The sequence below is a fragment of the Hyla sarda genome, chromosome 3, assembly GCF_029499605.1.
Source record: "Hyla sarda isolate aHylSar1 chromosome 3, aHylSar1.hap1, whole genome shotgun sequence".
In the NCBI taxonomy this organism is placed as follows: Eukaryota; Metazoa; Chordata; class Amphibia; order Anura; family Hylidae; genus Hyla; species Hyla sarda.
Window position 1 is genome coordinate 17411794 of NC_079191.1, and position 24757 is coordinate 17436550.

Genomic DNA, 24757 nt, shown 5'->3' on the forward strand with positions numbered 1-24757 from the left:
CATTTTCTATGTTTTATTTGTGTTTAAAATCTGCCACTAGGTGTCTCCCTACTTGTCCAGAGCACATTTCCCCCCCATCTCTTGCACAGACTTTGGACTCCTGCTGGCCTGGCAGAAGTCCAAAATCAGGAAATGCTGAGAGGGGTGTGTGCAGCCTTATCCAATCATAGCTCATCTCACACTGAACTGCTCTGAGCTGTGTGTAGCAGAGAGGGAGGAAGTTCTCCCCTGTATGGCTTCAGATGATGTCACGCCTGCTGGGGAACACCCTTTCCCAGTCTGTGAATCTGACAGACGAAAATACAGAGCAATATCAAGGTAGAAAACTAACAAATAATAAAAATAAAGGCAGGGGGTGGTTTATCATGATGGGGGCAGTGAATTGGGATGATTATAAAATTTTAATGAAAACGGTCACCAGTTCCCCCGCACTATAACCAGATACATGGGGTTATAGTGCGGGTGAACAGGAGACCGATGCGGGGTCTCTGACTGCTATACCGATCTGCAAAGGTCTCCCTCTTCCAGCGCTGACTTGCGCTTTGAGGCGGACCCGCCGGCTAGATTTAAATATTCATAAGCGGTGGTCACGTAAGAGCTTGTGCCTACTGAGCGCTCATGTGATCGGCGCCTCCTGAATATTTAAACAGGCACTGTCATTGTTAAAAACTTTTCATATATTGCAGGACTCATTATAATATGACATTTCACAATTTACACCTGTTAAAAAAAAAATGTACATTTTCACCTGAAATTCAAGCTCAAAATATCCACCACAGACTAGTCTAGATTTTACAGCATACTGGATACCGGCCGTAAAGCATACCGGTATCCAGTATAGGAGATTTTCTATTGAGTGTATGCAAAACTACAGATAAAGGATATGTGGACATGCTGGGAGTAGTAGTTTTAAAACAGCTGGAGGCAACACTGCTCTAACACAGTTATTTACAAACATTGCAGCTTCAGTTGTTACTAAACTACAACTCCCAGCATGCTGAAATAGTCAAAGCTTTCTCAGACTCCTGAATGACAAAGAAGTTGATCAGACATTCAGGAGTCTGTGAAAGATGAATGACACACATAGTGACAGCTATGCTGATTAGCATCCAGCTTTACTAGGAGAAGATAAAACAGATAGAACATGTCTTCATAAAAATGCTGTACTTTTATCTCAAAAAATCCTTGCACTAATTTTATAAAGATCTATTCTTATATTTATACATTTTATCCTGTTATGAATTCACCATAATGTCTTCTGATTACTGCAGGCAAGCTCCAAGTATCTTCCTCTGACACATGACACAGCATAAAACCAAAGAGGAAAGGGTTACAGAGTAGAGAGTACTGATTGGCTGACTGCCCAGGCTTGCTCCTGTGAGGGAGACAGACTGACACGCCCCCTCCAGCCTGCACAATGAAAAAGTGACTCACCAGCAGATAAATGTTTATATCTCTGGATATATAGGTCCTAGACACATAAAAATTATATGCACATGATCAGGATTAGGTCCTGAGTAACAGATCACTTTTTTTTGCACTATGACAGGTACGCTTTAATCCTAGCTGGCGGGCCCGCCTCAAAGCGCAAGTCAGCGCTGGAAGAGGGGGACCTTCGGAGGATCGGGACTCCGGACTGCAGTTAGGTATAGCAGTCAGAGACCACACAACGGTCTCCTGTTCACCCGCACTATAACCTGGTTTATCAGGTTATAGTGCAGCGGAACTGGTGACCGTTTTCCCTTAAAAAGATCATGACAGGTACTCTTTAAATCAGTGGTTCTTAACCTGGCAGCCACGGCCACTGGTTACTGGTCTGGACCACATTGAAAGAAATGGTAGGCTGACGTCATTGCACCGAGGAGCGGAGCAGGAGGACAGCAAAGGGGAAACGCGGGCACGGGGCTGCTGTGTGCAGTAACTACCATCAGCTTTGTTTCTCCACTGCCCCTGCAGACCAGGGACCTGCTACTATGAGCCATATCAATAGGTCCCCAGACCAGAGGAGCAGTGGAGCAACAAAGCGGGACAGTATGGTAACCTACAACTATATATGGGGGCAGTTTGGGGGCCTACAGCTATATTTGGGGGCACAGAGGGGGCTAACAACCTTATGGGGACACAAAGAGGGACAGTATGAGTATGGTGGCCTACAACTATATATGGGGGCAGTTTGGGGGCCTACAGCTATATTTGGGGGCACAGAGGGGGCCTAACAACCTTATGGGGACGCAAAGCGAGTACTATTACTGTGTGTGACTATAAACAAGGGGAGTTTGTAAGTAGGTGGATATTGTACTACAGAAAGAAGCCAAAAATGTTTGTTTGGCTGGTTCTGTGGAGAAGTCTTGTATGGGAGAAATCTTAATGACGGTCTAGGCCAGATAGTGAAGAAAAGTAAACAACTCCGGTTAAAGAAGACGCCACCTGTTCACCTGTAAATCGGGGGACTGGGGAGAGGAACAGGGGGCCTGTTATAGAGGAAAGTAAAGCTTATGAATTATACTATTATCATTACAAAAGGTCTCTAATATGGGGGTACAAATTTTTGGGAATGGACTGTCAAGGGGTACTCAGGCAAAAAAAGGTTGAGAACCACTGCTTTAAATGCTGTGTTATCCCACTAGGACAACCCTTTCCCCCATGGTCAGCCCATTGTTGGGGGGAAATCCACAAGTTGTAACCCCCAGAAATAGGCTGATATCATAGGATACACATACAAAGCTAACCACACATAATAGATAAGACTGGTAAACCATCTAATGTGTATGAAGACCTTTTGACTCTACAGCAGTGTTTCCCAAACAGGGTGCCTCCAGCTGTTGCAAAACTACACCTTCCAGCATGCCCGGACAGCCTTTGGCTGTCCGGGCATTCTGGAAGTTGAAGTTTTGCAACAGCTGGAGGCACCCTGTTTGGGAAACACTGCTCTACAGATGTCAGGAGAAAGAAGGATCGGGCATATTGGATTTTCAACCGTTCGACCCTTTTCATGTAGGGGAGATAAACCGCTGCCAATTGGAAGCCGCAATGCAGATGTGAACAGGGCCTGAAAACAATGTGGGACTGAATCCGGGACAATGTTACAAAATTGTTAGATAAATTATAAAAGGGCCCGTTCACACTATGGAATCTGGGATGGAGAAGTCCTGGGCGGAGATTCCGAGCGAAGTCCTTATTGACGCCAATGCGGCCTGAGCAGAAATAGCCGAACCCTGTACTTGCCCTGGACAATCTTGGGATAAACCCCTTAAAGTGTTACTTACTTGGTATCGCCCCTTTAGCAGTAAAAGACCTCCAGCAGGGGGCAGGGTGGAGCGGATTGGTCTGATATTTGGGTGTCATACCTGTCTCAGCTGGTAGATGCCTCCTGTTTGCACATCTTTGGCAGCGATGACTTCGACAGGACAAAACTCGCCATTTTCATTCAGTTCTAAGATCTGGACCCACAACTCAACCTTCCGGGTAACTTCACTCCACCTGAGAGCAAACATGTATGGACTAAATAAGTAAGCCTCCCATTCTCTTTTCCCATTATTTATTATGCTTAAAGGGGTACTCCACCCCTAGACATCTTTTCCCTTTATCCAAAGGATAGGGGATAAGATGTCTGATCGCGGGGGTCCCGCCGCTGGGGACCCCCGCAATATAGCATGCGGCACCCACCTGTTTCTTGTCCGGAAGCGCTGGAGGGTCTGCGACCACGGGAACTGAAGTCCGTGACGTCACGACTCCGCCCATAGACTTGCATTGAGGGGCGGGGAGTGACATCACACGGGGGCGGAGTAGTGACGTCACGGACTTCCGTTCCAGTGGTCGCGACCCAGACCCTCCTGCGCTTCCGGACAAGAAACAGGTGGGTGCCCCATGCTTTGGGACCCCCACGATCAGACATCTTATCCCCTATCCTTTGGATAGGGGATAAGATGTCTAGGGGTGGAGGACCCCTTTAAAGGGTCACTCTCATTAAAACTAATTTTTGCCATTGCACTCCTTATAGTAAATACAAAATATTTATTATATACTTTGTTAAAAAAAAAAAAAAAGTTTTCTCTGTTTTATTTTTGCTTAAAAAAGCTCAAGAGCACATTTCCCCCCCATCTTATACACAGACTTAGGACTGAAGCCAAAAAACACAGGAAGTGCAGCCTGGAGTGCTGAGGGGTGTGTGTCTAACAACAGCAAATGTCAGTGAAGTGTGAGAGGAGCTATGATTGAATGAGGCTGGACACCCCCCCCCCCCCCTCAGCACTCCAGGCTGCACTTCCTGTGTTTGAGCTGCACTTCCGAAGTCTGTGAATGAGATGTGGGAAAAATGTGCTCTTGAGCTTTTTTTAAGCACAAATAAAAAATGGAAAACTTCATTTTTTTTTTTTAAACAAAGTATATTAGAAATATTGTTTATTTTATTTTATAGCAGTAACACATGTTTTGCTATACACATGTTTATTCCCTTTGTGTGTATTGGAACTAAACCAAAAAAGGGAGGGAAAAAAGCAAATTGGACATAATGTCACCAAACTCCAAAAATGGGCTGGACAAAATTATTGGAACCCTTAACTTAATATTTGGTTGCACACCCTTTGGAAAAAAATAACTGAAATCAGTGTCTTCCTATAACCATCAATAAGCTTCTTACACCTCTCAGCCGGAATGTTGGACTCTTCCTTTACAAACTGCTCCAGGTCTCTCTTATTGGAAGGGCGCCTTTTCCCAACAGCAATTTTAAGATTTCTCAATGGGATTTAGATCTGGACTTATTGCTGCCACTTCAGAACTCTCCAGCGCTTTGTTGCCATCCATTTCTGGGGGCTTTTTGACGTATGTTTGGGGTCATTGTCCTGCTGAAAGACCCAAGATCTCGGATGCAAACCCAGCTTTCTGACACTGGGCTGTACAGTGCGACCCAAAATCCATTGGCAATCCTCAGATTTCATGATGTCTTGTACACATTCAAGGCCCCCAGTGTCAGAGGCAGCAAAACAACCCAAAACATCATTGACCTCCACCATATGTCACTGTAGGTACTGTGTTTTTTCTTTGTAGGCCTCATTGCGTTTTCAGTAAACAGTAGAATGATGTATTTTACCATAAAGCTCTATCTTGGTCTCATCTGTCCAAAAGACTATTTCCCAGAAGGATTTTGGCATAGACTGCATTCACACCCCGTTTTCAGTCTACGGTTGCCGGATCTGGCTGGGGGAGGGGAAAACCGGGCATTCCTGTACCCCAGCCGGACCGGCGCTGAAATCCATTTACTTTAATGAGCTGACCGGAGTCATACGGTGACTCCGGTCGGCTCATTTTTGACCCGTATCCGGTTTTGTGACCGGACCTAAAACCATAGTATACTATGATTTTAGGTCCGGTCAGGAAACCGCATACAGGTCGAAAAGGAATCGAAAGGAGTCACCGTTTGACTCCGGTCGGCTCATTAAAGTAAATAGATTTCAGTGACGGTACTGCTGGGGTACAGGAGTGCCCGGTTTTCCCCTCCCAGCCAGATCCGGCAACCGTGGGCTGAAAACGAGGTGCGAATGCAGCCTTACTCAAGTTCATTTTGGCCGAATGTAGTCTTGCTTTTTTATGTCTCTGTGTCAGCAGTGGGGTCCTCCTGGGTCTCCTCCATAGTGGGGTCCTCCTGGGTCTCCTCCATAATGGGGTCCTCCTGGGTCTCCTTCATAGTGGGGTCCTCCTGGGTCTCCTCCATAGTGGGGTCCTCCTGGGTCTCCTGCCATAGAGTTTCATTTAATTTAAATGTCGACTGATGCTCCCTGAGACTGCAAGACAGCTTGAATATCTTTGGAACTTGTTTGGGGCTGCTTATCCACCATCCGGACTATCCTGCATTGACACCTTTCATCAATTTTTCTCTTCCGTCTACACCCAGGGAGATTAGCTACAATGCCATGGGTTGTAAACTTCTTGATAATGTTGCACACTGTGGACAAAGGCAAATCTAGATCCCTGGAGATGGATTTGTAACCTTGAGATTGTTGATATTTTCCCACAATTTTGGTTCTCAAGTCCTCAGACAGTTCTCTTTTCCTCATTCTGTTGTCCATGCTTAGTGTGGCACACACAGACACGCAATGCAAAGACTAAGTGAACTTCTCTCCTTTTAATCTGCTTTCAGGTGTGATTTTTATATTGCCCACACCTGTTACTTGCTCCAGGTGAGTTTAAAGGAGCATCACATGCTTGAAACAATCTTATTTTTCCCCAAATTTTGAAAGGGTGCCAATAATTCTAACCAGCCCATATTTGGAGTTTGGTGGCATTATGTCCAATTTGCTTTTTTTCCTCCCTTTTTTGGTTTCGTTCCAATACACACAAAGGGAATAAACATGTGTATAGCAAAGCCTGTGTTACTGCAATCCTTTTCTGTGAGAAATACAACATTTTCTAGGAAAATTTCAGGAAAGCCAACATTTACGGCCATGACTGTATATAAAAACAATCAAACATTTATAGCTACATGCATGTTGCTGGCGGTAAATAATCCACTTATAATGCCAACCAGGAGCCACTACCAGGCTGCAAAAGACAAGGATACGGGCGGTAAACACACCAGGCTCACCTGTCTCGTAAACTGCGTGTTTTTGCCTGGATTATTCCCAGATCCCACAGGGCAGGATTTTTACGGGGGTCACTCGCTTTGTGTCCATAAACTTCGATGGCCAAAGCCCCCTCGGCTAAATAATCCAGGAAATCTTCTGAGATGTTGACAGAAAACTCCTAAGAGGCAAAGAGAAATGAAGTGAATAAGGGCGAGAAAAATTGACCAGACGATAAACGTTTAGAATGGATATAGTCAACAACGGTAACACTTTCCGAGGCCAATGTTGTCTCTTATCTGTAACACAGAACATGTCTGGACCACCCTGGTAGACATTGAGTGATAACCACAAATCTACCTAGTCAGAGTCATTCTTCTTTCCCATCTTCTCCTACATTCTGTAGACCAGTGGTCTCCAAACTGTGGCCCTTCAGATGTTGCAAAACTACAACGCCTGTCCGGGCATCATCTACTGTAGTTGTCTCCAAACTGTGGCCCTCCAGATGTTGCAAAACTACAACGCCTGTCCGGGCATCATCTACTGTAGTGGTCTCCAAACTGTGGCCCTCCAGATGTTGCAAAACTACAACGGCTGTACGGGAATCATCTACTGTAGTGGTCTCCAAACTGTGGCCCTCCAGATGTTGCAAAACTACAACGGCTGTCCGGGAATCATCTACTGTAGTGGTCTCCAAACTGTGGCCCTTCAGATGTTGCAAAACTACAATGGCTGTACGGGAATCATCTACTGTAGTGGTCTCCAAACTTTGGCCCTTCAGATGTTGCAAAACTACAATGGTGGTACGGGAATCATCTACTGTAGTGGTCTCCAAACTGTGGCCCTCCAGATGTTGCAAAACTACAACGGCTGTCCGGGCACGCCCGGATCAGGAGTAGAGATGAGCGAACTTACAGTAAATTCGATTCGTCACAAACTTCTCAGCTCGGCAGTTGATGACTTTTCCTGCATAAATTAGTTCAGCTTTCGGTTCTCCGGTGGGCTGGAAAAGGTGAATACAGTCCTAAGAAAGCGTCTCCTAGGACTGTATCCACCTTTTCCAGCCCACGGGAGCACCTGAAAGCTTTACTAATTTATGCAGGATAAGTCATCAACTGCCGAGCCGAGAAGTTCGTGACGAATCGAATTTACTGTAAGTTCGCTCAAATCAGGAGGGCCAGTTTGGAGACCACTACAGTAGATGATGTTAATACCAACCAGCCATCTTAGCCCCTTCCTGCGGTGGATTGGAGATTATATATGGCCCATAACATGCTGCTGTTCCGCACAGTATGCCTCCTTCCCTGTGCATCTGTTGCTCTCCATTAGGAATAGTTAACATTTTTAAATCATTTATATAACTATAGCTAAAAGAAATGTTACCTGACACAGCTTTTTATGTAAAGGCAGGATAAAGGGGACATGTAGTTACCAAAACTATTGGCTGCAGACACAGATTTCCACAATAAAAATGGTGGACAAAAGCTGGAGTATTCCCAACTAAACACGCAAGTTAGAGAATTTAGAAGAACAATGTTCTAAAGTGGTAGGGATTAAGAGGTACTCCCATAGAAAACATTTTTATTTAATTTTTTTATAAATCAACTGGTGCAAAAAAACTTAAAACAGGTTTGTAAATTACTTCTATTAAAAAAAATCTTAATCCTTCCAGTACTTCTCAGCTGCTAAATGCTCCACAGGAAGTTCTTTTCTTTTCTGTCTGACCACAGTGCTCTCTACTGACATGTCTGTCCATTTTAGGAACTGTCCAGAGCAGCATATGTTTGCTATGGGGATTTGTCTCCTGCTCTGGACAGTTCCTGACACGGACAGAGGTGTCAGCAGAGAGCATTGTGGACAGACAGAAAAGAAATCCAAAAGGAAAATAATTTCCTCTGCAGTATTCAGCAGCTAATAAGTACTGGAAGGATTATTTTATAGAAGTAATTTAGGAGTGGTCCGAGGAAGTGCGCTTTGCGCACGAAATAGCTATCAACGCTACATGGACGGCATCCGAGTCCTCCCTTGCCTTGCCTGTTACTATGTTGCACTATATGGAATAAAACACGTTTGTTACACTACGAGACTGGTGAGTGCCATTCATCTTTTCAATTGCTGCAATTTACATATCTGTTTAACTTACTGGCACCAGTTGATTTAAAAGCATAAAAAAAGGTTTTTCACTGGAGTACCCCTTTAACCCCTTAACGACGCAGGACGTATATTTACGTCCTGCGTCGGCTCCCGCGATATGAAGCGGGATCGCGCCGCGATCCCGCATCATATGGCGTCGGTCCCGGCGCTCATCAACGGCCGGAACCCGCGGCTAATACTACACATCGCCGATCGCGGCGATGTGCGGTATTAACCCTTTAGAAGCGGCGGTCAAGCGCTTCTAAAGCGAAAGTGACCCGGCTGCTCAGTCGGGCTGTTCGGGACCGCCGCTGTGAAATCGCGGCATCCCGAACAGCTGACCGGACACCGGGAGGGCCCTTACCTGCCTCCTCCGGTGTCCGATCGGCGAATGACTGCTCCGTGCCTGAGATCCAGGCAGGAGCAGTCAAGCGCTGATAACACTGATCACAGGCGTGTTAATACACGCCTGTGATCTGTGTAAAAGATCAGTGTGTGCAGTGTTATAGGTCCCTATGGGATAACAATGATCAGCATAAGAGATCAGTGTGTGCAGTGTTATAGGTCCCTATGGGATAACAATGATCAGTTTAAGAGATCAGTGTGTGCAGTGTTATAGGTCCCTATGGGATAATAATGATCGGTATAAGAGATCAGTGTGTGCAGTGTTATAGGTCCCTATGGGATAATAATGATTAGTATAAGAGATCAGTGTATGCAGTGTTATAGGTCCCTATGGGATAACAATGATCAGTGTCCCTATGGGACCTACAACACTGCAAAAAAAATGTAAAAAAAAAAAGTGTTAATAAAAGGTCCTTTAACCCCTTCCCTAATAAAAGTTTGAATCACCCCCCTTTTCCCATAAAAAAAATTAAACAGTGTAAAAAAAAAATAAACAAACATATGTGGTATTGCCGCGTGCATAAATGTCCGAACTATAAAAATATTTCATTAATTAAACCACACGGTCAATGGCGTACGCGCAAAAAAATTCCAAAGTCCAAAAAAGCGTATTTTGGTCACTTTTTATACCATTAAAAAATGAATAAAAAGTGATCAAAAAGTCTGATCAAAACAAAAATCATACCGATAAAAACGTCAGATCACGGCACAAAAAATGAGCCCTCATACCGCCCTGTACGTGGAAAAATAAAAAAGTTATAGGGGTCAGAAGATGACATTTTTAAACGTATAAATTTTCCTGCATGTAGTTATGATTTTTTCCAGAAGTGCGACAATATCAAACCTATATAAGTAGGGGATCATTATAACTGTATGGACCTACAGAATAATGTTAAGGTGTCATTTTTACCGAAATATGCACTGCGTAGAAACGGAAGCCCCCAATAGCTACAAAATGGCGTTTTTTCTTCGATTTTGTCGCACAATGATTTTTTTTCCCGTTTCGCTGTGCATTTTTGGGTAAAATGACTAATGTCACTGCAAAGTAGAATTGGTGACGCAAAAAATAAGCCATAATATGGATTTTTAGGTGGAAAATTGAAAGGGTTATGATTTTTAAAAGGTAAGGAGGAAAAAACGAAAGTGCAAAAACGGAAAAACCCTGAGTCCTTAAGTGGTTAATGGTGGTGAGGATGACTTTAGGTGTCTGATGGAGTTTCTATTACATGTGACAAGAAAGGAGTAGAATAATATGGATTGGACTCTCTTAGCCACTCCTTAGATATGGAGGGGTCTCAGATCTGACAGCCCTGTTTACCCATGCCCAGGGGTGTGGAAATTTTATAAAAAACTACTTGTCCACGGGACTAAAATGGAGCAAAATCTACTTGTCCCTCCTGACGATCCACTTGTCCGGCCAATTTTCGCTTTTACGCTCTGATTTTTTTCCTCCTCGCCCTATAATAGCCATAACTACCTACTATAATGACACCTTTTAATTTTTCAATAACATATTCTCTGAACCAAAAAAATATATAAATATATATTAAGGGAAGTGAAATTGAAATAGTAAAAGATAATTTTGCAGATTTGGTGGTTTTTCTTTTCTGCGCCATTTACCTTGTGGTTGAGATAACATGTTCGTTTTATACTTTAGGCGCCTGATTACAGCGATACCAGATTTGTATCGTTTACGTCATGTTTTACTAATTCTGAACATTTTCTAATTTTTTTTAATTGCCATTTTTTAACCCCTGTAGCTTTATTTTTTTTCCCGCATACCAGGCTGTATGAGGGCTCATTTTTTGCGCCATAATCTGTTTTTTGTGTCGGTACCATTTTGGTATTCATCTGACTTTTTAATCGCTTTTTTACTTTTTTTTATGGGATATTATAAAAATTTCAAATCTGTGGTTTGGTATTTTTTACATTTACCGTACGGGATACATAATGTTATATTTTAATAGGTCGTACAATTACACACGAAGCGATAACGAATAGGTTTATTTTTATTATGTTTACATGTTTTTATATAGGTAAAGGGGGTGATTTGAACTTTTAACATGGAAGGGGTTAATGCAGTGGTCTTCAAACTATGGCCCTCAAGATGTTGCAAAACTACAACTCCCAGCATGCCCGGACAGCCAACGGCTGTCCTGGCATGCTGGGAATTGTAGTTTTGTAACATCTGGAGGGGCACAGTTTGAAGACCACTGGGTTAATGTGTGTCTTTCAAACTTTTATTAAAACTTTTATTTATTATGATTTTTTTTTTAACACTTTATTACACTTATAGGAGGAATCATTAGATTCCTCAGACAGATGAATAGAGTTCTATTGAACTCTATTAATCTGTGAGCTCTGTGATCCATTGATAGAGCCTGGTCCAGCCATGCTCTATCAATGACAGAGCTGGGACTGGAGGAAGCAGAGGTAAGTCCTCCGGCTACCTCCATAGTGGATCACCCCCCTGCGATCGCGCTGCGGGCGGGCGATCCACCCCACTAGCCCACCAGGGAGCGTTCACATGTCCCTTTAGACGCCGCTGTCAGCTTTGACAGCTGCGATCTAAAGGGTTAATAGCCAGCTGCGGCGATCGCCGCATGCTGGCTATTAGCGGCGGCCCCCGGCTACTGAGAACAGCCGGGGGCTGCAGAGTATGGAGCGGGCAGGAATCCCGAGCCCACTCCATACATACTGCAGAGCGCCGCATACAGTCTCCCCGTGCAGACGTGCGGGGAGCGAAGGCAAAGGACGCAGGTCTGCACGGGGAGAAATAAGCCACGCCTCCTTCATCTCCCCCTGCACGTCTGCAGAGCAGGGGAGAGAAGACAAATACACAGCTTCTCATCTCCCCTACTCTGCTACACAGGCTGCAGAGTATGGAGCGGGCAGGAGTCGAGTGCCCGCTCCATACAGACTGCAGATCGCCACGGCACTTGTCAGGTCCGGCCCTGCTTGCCCGAAGCCGGGCTAAGGGCCGGACAAATTCACCTGCCCGGCGCCCAAAACTGCTAGTCCGGGGCGTCGGGCGATAGAAATTCCACATCCCTGCATGCCTACGGCAAACAAGAAGGAATGCAGTAAAGGAGAACTCTAGCTAAAAAAAAATTATTTTTTTAATGAGAATTTTTTTTTTATTAAACTTTTTTTTTTGCATAAAACAAAAAAAGTTAATTTTCGCTGGAGTTGGGGTGGGGGGGATACGTTTATTATCGATGGCTTTGTCCTTTAAATAAGATAGAACCCCAGTTGTGTCTGTCACTGAAAAAAAAATACAAATAAAGCTTTATATGATCTTATTTTATTAACATCAGTCCTAAAAGAAAAAAAATTATTAAAAGAGAACTTTGTGTACCCACCTTACAGTGATCAAAGACCACCATGCACTGGGGTTCCTTACTGATAGGAGAGGAGGTGCTGGGGTCTACTTCAGGGGCCACCATGATCGGCTCTGGTTGATCATAGAAAGTATAATGACAGAATACAAAGTTGGTAAGGTGCTGCGGCAAACCTGTGGCCTGGAGGACCTTCACCTGAAAAGACACAGGAGAGAATATAAGAAGTGTTACTACTACTACTACTACATCATCTACTACTACAACTACTACTACTATGTCTACTACTCCTACATCTACTAATACCACTACTACTCCTACATCTACTAATACAACTACTACTCCTACATCTACTAATACAACTACTACTCCTACATCTACTAATACCACTACTACTCCTACATCTACTAATAAAACTACTACTCCTACATCTACTAATACAACCACTACTCCAACATCTACTACTACAACCACTACTACAACCACTACTCCTACATCTACTACTACAACCACTACTCCTACATCTACTACTACAACCACTACGCCTACATCTACTACTACAACCACTACTTCTACATCTACTACTACAACCACTACTCCTACATCTACTACTACAACCACTACTCCTACATCTACTACTACAACCACTACTCCTACATCTACTACTACAACCACTACTCCTACATCTACTACTACAACCACTACTCCTACATCTACTAATACAACTACTACTATGTCTACTACTCCTACATCTACTAATACAACTACTACTCCTACATCTACTAATACAACTACTACTCCTACATCTACTAATACAACCACTACTCCAACATCTACTACTACAACCACTACTCCTACATCTACTACTACAACCACTACTCCTACATCTACTACTACAACCACTACTCCTACATCTACTACTACAACCACTACGCCTACATCTACTACTACAACCACTACTCCTACATCTACTAATACAACTACTACTCCAACATCTACTACTACAACCACTACTTCTACATCTACTACTACAACCACTACTCCTACATCTACTATTACAACCACTACTCCTACATCTACTAATACAACTACTACTATGTCTACTACTCCTACATCTACTAATACAACTACTACTCCTACATCTACTAATACAACTACTACTCCTACATCTACTAATACAACTACTACTCCTACATCTACTAATACAACTACAACTACTACTCCTACATCTACTAATACAACTACTACTCCAACATCTACTACTACAACCACTACTTCTACATCTACTACTACAACCACTACTCCTACATCTACTACTACAACCACTACTCCTACATCTACTAATACAACTACTACTATGTCTACTACTCCTACATCTACTAATACAACTACTACTCCTACATCTACTAATACAACTACTACTCCTACATCTACTAATACAACTACTACTCCAACATCTACTACTACAACCACTACTTCTACATCTACTACTACAACCACTACTCCTACATCTACTAATACAACTACTACTATGTCTACTACTCCTACATCTACTAATACAACTACTACTCCTACATCTACTAATACAACTACTACTCCTACATCTACTAATACAACTACTACTATGTCTACTACTCCTACATCTACTAATACCACTACTACTCCTACATCTACTAATACCACTACTACGTCTACTACTCCTACATCTACTAATACAACTACTACTCCTACATCTACTAATACAACTACTACTCCTACATCTTCTAATACAACTATTACTCCTACATCTACTAATACAACTACTACTCCTACATCTACTAATACAACTACTACTCCTACATCTACTAATACAACTCCTACATCTACTAATACAACTACTACATCTACTAATACAACTACTACTCCTACATCTACTAATACAACTACTACTCCTACATCTACTAATACAACTACTACTCCTACATCTACTAATACAACTACTACTCCTACATCTACTAATACAACTACTACTCCTACATCTACTAATACAACTACTACTCCTACATCTACTAATACAACTACTACTCCTACATCTACTACTACAACTACTACTCCTACATCTACTAATACAACTACTACATCTACTAATACAACTACTACTCCTACATCTACTAATACAACTACTACTCCTACATCTACTAATACAACTACTACATCTACTAATACAACTACTACATCTACTAATACAACTACTACTCCTACATTTTTTAATACAACTATTACTCCTACATCTACTAATACAACTACTACTCCTACATCTACTAATACAACTATTACTCCTACATCTACTAATACAACTACTACTCCTACATCTACTAATACAACTACTACTCCTACATCTACTAATACAACTTCTACTCCTACATCTACTAATACAACTTCTACTCCTACATCTACTAATACAACTACTACTCATACAACTACTACTCCTACATCTACTAATACAACTACTACTCCTACATCTACTAATACAACTACTACTCCTACATCTACTAATACAACTACTACTCCTACATCTACTACTACAACTACTACTCCTACATCTACTACTACAACTACTACTCCTACATCTACTACTACAACTACTACTCCTACATCTACTAATACAACTACTACTCCTACATCTTTTAATACAACTATTACTCCTACATCTACTAATACAACTCCTACTCCTACATCTACTAATACAACTACTACTCCTACATCTACTAATACAACTATTACTCCTACATCTACTAATACAACTACTACATCTACTAATACAACTACTACTATGTCCACTACTCCTACATCTACAATACAACTACTACTCCTACATCTACAATACAACTACTACATCTACTCCTACATCTACTACTCCTACATCTACTAATACAACTACTACTCCTACATCTACTAATACATCTACTACTCCTACATCTACTAATACATCTACTACTCCTACATCTACTAATACAACTACTACTACTACATCTACTAATACAACTACTACATCTACTAATACAACTACTACTATGTCCACTACTCCTACATCTACAATACAACTACTACTCATACAACTACTACTCCTACATCTACTAATACAACTACTACTATGTCTCCTACTACTTCATGATACTAATACACTACGGTCCACTTGGCTGGAACCTACTAAAGTCACGTTTACAATACTGAGTAGATTTATAGGATGCTTTGTTGCTTAAAGAAGTTATCCAGGATTAGAAATATATAGTTACTTTCTTTCAAAAACAGTGCTATATCTGTCCTCAGGTTGTTTCAGGTATTACATATGGACTTCATCTACTTTAATAGAAGTGAGCTGCAATACCACACATAAACTGAGAACAAGAGTGGTGCTGTTTGTTCCAATCTTGGATAACCCCCATTACGACTAAAGGAACCAGCTAGTCTCAGCTTAACAGTATAAGAAGCTGTCCGCCTATCAGAGCTAATACCCTAATACAGGATAATCTCTGTATAAAGCATCACATTATGGACTCTCTCATAGTGGCCTTTTATGGCTAACCTGTAAAGGGGTCTCCTTCCATGGTATGCAGGCCATGACCTAACCCACTGTTTTCCAACCGGGGTGCGTCAAGCTGTTGCAAACCTACAACTCCCAGCATGCACGGACAGCCACAGGCTGTCCGGGCATGCTGGGAGTTTTAGTTTTGAAACAGCTGGAGGCACCCTGGTTGGAAAACACTGACATAACCCTACAGAGAACTTCCGGTGTGGGCCTCCTCTCATTTGAAGAGGGCTTAAAACACTGAAGAGAGTATTAAATCTTTCCAAACTCTAAAGATAGGGAGGTCACCTCCAAAAAACAAGTAGGCCATCACATCTGGGCTAGATGCCAACTCAATAATCATCACTTGGTCTCTAAAAATTAATTTCTGTGGTGGGAGCTCATTGTGAGAGGCGGTCAGTAAGGTGAGAAGAATGGATGTCATATCTGCGGAGAGTCTGTATGACCAGGAGGAGGATCATCCTGTCAGTATTATGCTTGGCCTCATCACTTTTACAAGTAGGAGGAGGATGAGGTGAACTTTAAAAAGTATATATGTCATCATTTTACACTTTGTATAAAGATATAATCTACAGACAAAAGTTCATTCACAATGTAAATACATTATATTAATTATCCAGTATTATACAGCAAAGCTGTACTCACTATTCTGCTGGTGGGGTCACTGTGTACATACATTAGATTACTTATCCTGTACTGATCCTGAGTTATATCCTGTATTATACTCCAGAGCTGTACTCACTATTCTGCTGGTGAGGTCACTGTGTACATACATTACATTACTTCTCCTGTACTGATCCTGAGTTATATCCTGTATTATACTCCAGAGCTGTACTCACTATTCTGCTGGTGAGGTCACTGTGTACATACATTACATTACTTATCCTGTACTGATCCTGAGTTATATCCTGTATTATACTCCAGAGCTGTACTCACTATTCTGCTGGTGAGGTCACTGTGTACATACATTACATTACTTATCCTGTACTGATCCTGAGTTATATCCTGTATTATACTCCAGAGCTGTACTCCCTATTCTGCTGGTGAGGTCACTGTGTACATACATTACATTACTTATCCTGTACTGACCCTGAGTTATATCCTGTATTATACTCCAGAGCTGTACTCACTATTCTGCTGGTGAGGTCACTGTGTACATACATTACTTATCCTGTACTGATCCTGAGTTATATTCTGTATTATAGCCCAGAACTGTACTCACTATTCTGCTGGTGAGGTCACTGTGTACATACATTACATTACTTATCCTGTACTGATCCTGAGTTATATCCTGTATTATACTCCAGAGCTGTACTCACTATTCTGCTGGTGAGGTCACTGTGTACATGCATTACATTACTTATCCTGTACTGATCCTGAGTTATATCCTGTATTATACTCCAGAGCTGTACTCACTATTCTGCTGGTGAGATCACTGTGTACATACATTACATTACTTATCCTATACTGATCCTGAGTTATATCCTGTATTATACTCCAGAGCTGTACTCACTATTCTGCTGGTGAGGTCACTGTGTACATACATTACATTACTTATCCTGTACTGATTCTGGGTTACGGTATATCCTGTATTATAATCCAGAGCTGTACTCACTATTCTGCGGGGGCAGCCATATTTGAAAAAGGATCCGCATTCTAAATCTAAACAGCAAGGACGAGCATCCTGCCTTATATCGGCCCCTGGTTACGTCTCTGTACACTCTATATCTCAGCCGGCTGTGGTCTGATCTATACAGTGCTGATTTATATACAGGATGCGCACTCAGAAATTATCTGAAAACCTGTAATTACTTAACCCCCGGTACAGGACAGACAAGGATCGGGAGCAGTGACCCCTGACAGGCAGATGTGGCTTAATCCACACTCACACTAATGATATTCAGCCACCGGGGTCAATAAGATGCAGCAGAGTTGGCGGATTTAAAACAAATGCTTGTCCGCAGGTCCCGCTCCGTTCCTGCCCCGACCTTTCTTACGGGAACGGAGCGAATATTCTCAACATCAGCAAGGACATCGCCCCCCTCCATGTCTTACTAAGAGTGTCAGAGGGCGATGACCACAAGATGGAAAACATGGGTAAAAAATCCTGAATCGCAACTGGGAAAACAGTGATACAAGTCTCCTGCCCACAGCAATAGACACGATATTGAAATCTAGAGAGAAACACTTATATTGAGTATTTAAAGGGGTACTCTGGTGGAAAACTTTTTTTTTTTTTTTTTTTTAAATCAACTGGTGCCAGAAAGTAAAACAGATTTGTAAATTACTTCTATTAAAAAATCTTAATCCTTCCAGTACTTATTAGCTGTTGAATACAACAGAGTAAATTCTTTTCTTTTTGGAACACAGAGCTCTCTGCTGACATCACGAGCACAGTGCTCTCTGCGGACATCTCTGTCCATTTTAGGAACTGTCCAGAGTAGCATATGTTTTCTATGGGGATTTTCTCCTACTCTGGACAGTTCTTAAAATGGACAGAGGTGTCAGCAGAGAGCACTGTGCTCGTGATGTCAACAGAGAGCTCTGTGTTCCAAAAAGAATAGAATTTCCTCTGTAGTATTCAGCAGCTAATAAGTACTGGAAGGATTACGATTTTACGATGTTTTAATATAGAAGAAATTTACAAATCTGTTTAACTTTCTGGCACCAGTTGATTAAAAAAAAGAAAAAATAAAGAAAAAAAAAGGTTTCCACCGGAGTATTCCTTTAAAAGGGTACTCCGCCCTAGACATCTTATCATATATCTGATCACTGGGGTCTTGCTGCTGGGGATCCCTGCAATGTCTTCTGCAGCCCCCCCCAAGTCATCACTGCATGGAGCTAAGTTTGCGCCGTGCGTGATGACTCACGATACAGGGTCAGAGTATAGTTACGCCACGGCTACGCCCCCTCATGATGTCACGGCTCCACCCCCTCATGTCACACCCCACCCCCTCAATGCAAGTCTATGGGAAGGGGCGTTACGCCCCTCCCATAGACTTGCATTGAGGGGGCAGGGCGTGACAAGGGGGCGGAGCTGTGACATAACGATAAGGGGATAAGATGTCATGGGCGGAGTGCCCCTTTAAGGAGTGCAGACCTAATGGAAGCATAGAGTGTGCTCTGTGTCCTACTCACCATACAGACTAGTTTGTGCTCCTGAGTTTTGCTGTCGTTTGATAAATCTCCATCTTCCCCTCCGGCTATCCGCTCGTCAATGTCTCCACTGACACGGACAACTTCTATGTGCAGACGGCCAGCGATCTGTACAAAGGACAGTGAGGGAAGTAAACTTTATAGGGGTTGTCCAGGAATAGAAAACCAGAGCTAATTTCTTTCAAAAACAGCGCCACCCCTGCCCTCAGGTTGTGTGTGGTATTACAGCTCAATTCCATGGAAGTGAATGGAGACAAAATGTAATACCAAACACAACCTGAGGATAGGGGTGGCGCTCTGGTTTTCTATTTTTGGAAAAAAAACCTTTAAAGGGGTACTCCAGTGGAAAACTTTTTTTTTTAAATGAACTGGTGCCAGAAAGTTAAACAGATTTGTAAATTACTTCTATAAAATCTTAATTCTTTCACTACTTATTAGCTGCTGAATACTACAGAGGAAATTATTTTATTTTTGGAACACAGAGCTCTCTGCTGACATCACGAGCACAGTGCTCTCTGCTGACATCTCTGTCCATTTTAAGAACTGTCCAGAGTAGGAGAAAATCCCCATAGAAAACATATGCTGCTCTGGACAGTTCTTAAAATGGACAGAGATGTCAGCAGAGAGCACTGTGCTCGTGATGTCAGCAGAGAGCACTGTGTTCCAAAAAGAAATGAATTTCCACTGTAGTATTCAACAGCTAATAAGTACTGGAAGGATTAAGATTTACAAATCTGTTTAAACTTTCTGGCACCAGTTGATTTAAAAAATAAAAAAAAGTTTTCCACCGGAGTACCCCTTTAAGCTTGGTTGTGAGGTTAATGGTCAGCAATTGGCAGCATGGTTGCACACTGGGTTTCTGGGTTCAATTCCTACAAAGGATAACATCTGCAGAGAGTTTGTGTGTTCTCCCTGTGTTTGTGTGGGTTTCCTCTAACATACTGATAGGTGAATATGGAATTTATATTGTGATTTCCAATGGGGCCAGGGGCCAGTGTGAGCTCTGTACAGTGCTGCGGAATATGTTGGTGCTTTTTAAATAAAGGAATTATTAAAGGGGTACTCTGGTGAAAAAAAACATTTTTTTTTTTTTAAATCAACTGATGCCAGAAAGTTAAACAGATTTGTAAATTACTTCTATTTAAAAATCTTAATCCTTCCAGTACTTATCAGCTGCTGTATACTACAGAGGAAGTTCTTTTCCTTTTGAATTTCTTTTCTGTCTGACCACAGTGCTCTCTGCCGACACCTCTGTCCATGTCAGGAACTGTAGAGAGCAGGAGAGGTTTGCTATGGGGATTTTCTCCTGCTCTGGACAGTTCTGACACAGGTGTCAGCAGAGAGCATTGTGGACAGACAGAAAAGAAATTCAAAAAGAAAAGAACTTCCTCTGTAGTATACAGCAGCTAATAAGTACTGGAAGGATTAGGATTTTTAAATAGAAGTAATTTACAAATCTGTTTAAAGTTCTGGCATCAGTTGATTAAAATATTTTTTTTCCCCACCGGAGTACCCCTTTAATTGAGAGATAGAGAGTGTCATACACAGAACACGCTCCGTGGAGTGATACGTTATAAAAAATTAGGTAAACGCTAAGTTAATGTGCGCTTACCAACAGTGGTTGTAAAAGTACAACATTGGACAGGGCTTGATAGCAACCAAATCTCTAGACACAGTAAACCAAACGTTACCTCCAGGTGTTGGGAGTCAAAAAGCTTTATTTACCCATAATGCGACGCGTTTCACGGTTATACGCTTCATCAGGCAGGCCCGATGAAGCGGATGACCGTGAAACGCGTTGCATTATGGGTAAATAAATCTTTTTGACTTGGAAGACTCCCAGCACTGTTAATCCAGCCAGCACCTGGAGGAAACATCTGATACATAGAATATCTGATTCTATAATACGTTCATTTTCTACACCCTCTGCTTACAGCTGTAATGTACAGCCACAGAACATACGAGCAGCAGTGAAGTCCTTACCTCTCCCTTTTGGTTGATGATGGGCACCGCATACTGAAGCTTCACGTCATGGAAGAGGGACTCTAAAAACACATTGGCAACCCCTATGAGACTATGATTCTCCTGCTCGTCGTAGAAAGGGTCGGCGCGGCGGAAGTAGGCCCGGATCACCTGCACAAAACAGAGAAGGAACGGTCGTTATTTAATGTTATCACCTGGAAAACACTTTTTTTTTTTTTATTCAACTGGTGCCAGGAAGAGATTTGTAAATTACTTCTATTTAAAAATCTTAATCCTTCCAGTAATTATAAGCTGCTGTATGCTCCACAGGAAGTTCTTTTCTTTTTGAATATCCTTTCTGTCTGACTACAGTGCTCTCTGCTGACCCCTCTGTCCATGTCCGGACTGGTCTGGAGCCGGATAGGTTTGCTATGGGGATTGTCTCCTACGCTGGACAGTTCCTAAAATGGACAGAGGTGTCAGCAGAGAGCACTGTGGTCAGACAGAAAGGAAATTCGAAAATAACTTCCTCTGGAGCATACAGAACTGATAAGTACTGGAAGGATTAAGATTTTTAAAGGGTACCTCTCATCAAAAAAACTTTTGATATATTATAGATTAATGTATGCAGAATAACTTTACAATTGCATGTTATTAAAAAATATGCTTCTTTCTATTTAATTTTCCACTTTGAAGAAATGACCACTAGGGGTCTCCCTACCAGTCCTGGCAGCAAGCATTTCAGACTCATGCTGGAGTCCTAAACACTACGAGCTGCCAGTCTGCTTTGTTCACAAAGGAGAACACTCGGAGCTGCCAGCCTGCTTAGTTCACAGCCTGTTTGGCTGTGAACAAAGCAGGCTGGCAGCTCTGAGTGTTTAGGACTCCAGCATGAGTCAGAAATGCTTGCTGACAGGACTGATCGGGAAAAATACAATAGAAAGAAGCATATTCTTCATTAACATGCTATTGGAAAGTTATTCAACATTCATTAATCTAAAATATATCAAAAGTTTGTTTGATGAGAGGTCCCCTTTAATAGAAGTAATTTACAAATCTGTTTAACTTTCTGGCACAAGATTGTTAGACATCTTATCCCCTATGCTAAGGATAGGGGATAAGATGTCTGATTGCGGGTCCGGCCGCTGGGACCCCCACGATTTCCATGCTGACACCTGGCGTTCTGAATATTATTTTCCAATGTAGTAGTGGTACATATGGGTAAATCCTGAAGCCAAGTTAATACAGTGATCCCCCGACTTATGATGGCCCCGACATATGATGATTTCAACATATGATGGCCTTTCAGAGTCCATCGTATGTTGAAGGCAGCCTCGACATATGATGCTGCTGTGTGTCGGGGCCATCGTACAAACAGCTATCTAACAGCGCTGACAACTTCAGCAACTGACAGATAGTTGTTTAATGTGCCCCGTGTGCCCCGATCTGCCTCCTGTTACTCACATGCTGTCCTGCTAACTCATACAGGCTTCCACTGTGAGCTCCGTGTAAGCCCCGCCCCCCCAGTGCAGCCATAGCCAATAGCCTGGAGCATCTTGCTGAAGGCATCCAATGAGCTGCTGGCTGCCCTCCCCTTCCTTTCCTATAGAGCTGTAGTCGGCAGGATCGTAATGGAGGACATTCTGTCCCCCCTGAAGGTATTTAAAGAACTATACAGTACTGTATGTGATGTCACACATCACATACAATACATAGACACACTATACACCCCATACATCAATGTTTCCCTATCAGTGTGCCTCCAGCTGTTGCAAAACTATAACTCCCAGCATGCCCAGACAGTCAATGGCTGTACATGCATGCTGGGAGTTGTAGTTGTGCAACAGCTGGGGGCACCCTGGTTTGTTAAACACTCCACATACAATGGTCATCCCAGAACCAATTAGCAGTTTCCCATAGAGATATGTATTCAACATACAATGGTTCCGAGGCCCCAGAACCAATTACCATTTCTACATAGACATGTGTACTCGACATATGATGGTTTCAACATATGATGGTTCTCCTGGAACCAATTAATATCATATGTTGAGGGACCACTGTACTTTGTGTTCTGCTGTAGATTTCATTTTTTTTTTTTTTACTGTGTTCACTCAAAGTGCAGAATTTTTACTCCTGATTCAGTCGTGTGAAAATGGCCCAAGATTGCACCATAATTCGAAAAGTGGCTGAGGCCGTTTAAAAATCTAGCGTTTGTTCACTCATTCTGCACAATATGCCATTTATCCTTCACAAGGCCCCAATCACTAACACTTTTTCTTTTTGGAATCTCTAGTCCCTTATATAAGGAATCTGCTTCTTTAATCTCTACGGCCAGTACATGAGCTTCTTCTGTATAATTCTTATATGCTTGTCTTCTCTTCCTTTCCCCTTTTCTGTGCCAGGCACTGCCTCAGAGACCGAGACATGGTGTCGCGGCCACGCCCCCTCATGACGTCACACCACACCCCCTCCATTCAAGTCTATGGGTGGGGGGCGTGACGGCCATCACGCCCCCTCCCAAAGACATGAATGGAGGGGGTGTGGCGTGACATCACGAGGGGGCCTGGCCGCGACGCCACGTCTCTGTGGCAACGCCTGGCACAGAATATAGGGGATAAGATGTATAAGGCCAGAATACCCCTTTAAAGGGGTACTGCAGTGGAAAACATTTTCTTTTAAATCAACTGGTGCCAGAAAGTTAAACAGATTTGTAAATTACTTCTACTAAAAAAAAAAAGCTTTATCCTTCCAGTACTTTTTAGCAGCTGTATGCTACAAAGGAAATTCTTTGCTTTTTGAATTTCTTTATTGTCTTGTCCACAGTGCTCTCTGCTGACACCTGATGCCCGTATCAGGAACTGTCCAGAGCAGAAGAAAATCCTCATAGCAAACCTGTGCTGCTCTGGACAGTTCCTGACACGGACAGAGGTGTCAGCAGAGAGCACTGTGGACAAGACAAAAAAAAATAAAAAAATTCAAAAAGCAAAGACTTTCCTTTATAGCATATAGCTGCTAATAAGTACTGGAAGAATAAAGATTTTATTTTTATAGAAGCAATTAACAAATCTGTTTACCTTTCTAGTTCATAAAAAAAAAAAAGTTTTCCACCAGAGTACCCCTTTAAGTTGTAATAGCTGTCTAAAGATGCCCTTGTCCAGGGACTCAGGAAAACACTATAGACTTTCTTCTATTTTATAATGTTGCTGATTTTAGGTCTCATAGTCTACCTACCATTCACTCATCTTGTGTGCTATTGTCTATGCAAGTTTTTAGGAAGTCTACTAGTAACATTTGAGGATTGTCAGTCCCTTTTTCTTGCGTGTGTTACACTTTTCCCCTATTCCCCCCCCCCCCCCCCCCCATTTTTCCCCTTTCCTATATCCCCTTTGATTATTTGAAAAAAAAAATTTGGGCGTTAAAGGGGTACTCCGGCGCTTAGACATCGTATCCCCTATCCAAAGTATAGGGGCTAAGATGCCTGATCGCGGGGGTCCCGCCACTGGGGATCCCCGTGATCATGCACGCAGCACCCTGTTAAAATCAGTCCCCAGAGCCTGTTCGCTCCGGGTCTGATTACTGTCGATCACGGGGCCGGAGCGTTGTGAGATCAAGGCTCCGCTCCGTTCCGCCCCCTC

The 24757-nt window shown here is 42.5% G+C and overlaps 1 protein-coding gene across 3 annotated transcripts in view; it reads right to left on the minus strand.

Annotated features, from left to right (window-relative positions):
* Positions 1-24757, minus strand: part of KIF13B (kinesin family member 13B) — a 235107-nt gene that overhangs the window by 77225 nt on the left and 133125 nt on the right. For all 3 annotated transcript variants that reach the window (XR_008890892.1, XM_056563817.1, XM_056563818.1), the window contains exons 20-24: positions 21141-21290; positions 19140-19265; positions 12458-12631; positions 6581-6738; positions 3348-3480 (exon numbers count right to left, since the gene is read on the minus strand). Coding sequence is in view for 2 of the 3 variants with exons in the window: in XM_056563817.1 (XP_056419792.1) it covers positions 3348-3480; positions 6581-6738; positions 12458-12631; positions 19140-19265; positions 21141-21290 (741 nt within the window). In the remaining variant the exon portion in view is untranslated. The remainder of the gene's footprint in view (positions 1-3347; positions 3481-6580; positions 6739-12457; positions 12632-19139; positions 19266-21140; positions 21291-24757) is intronic.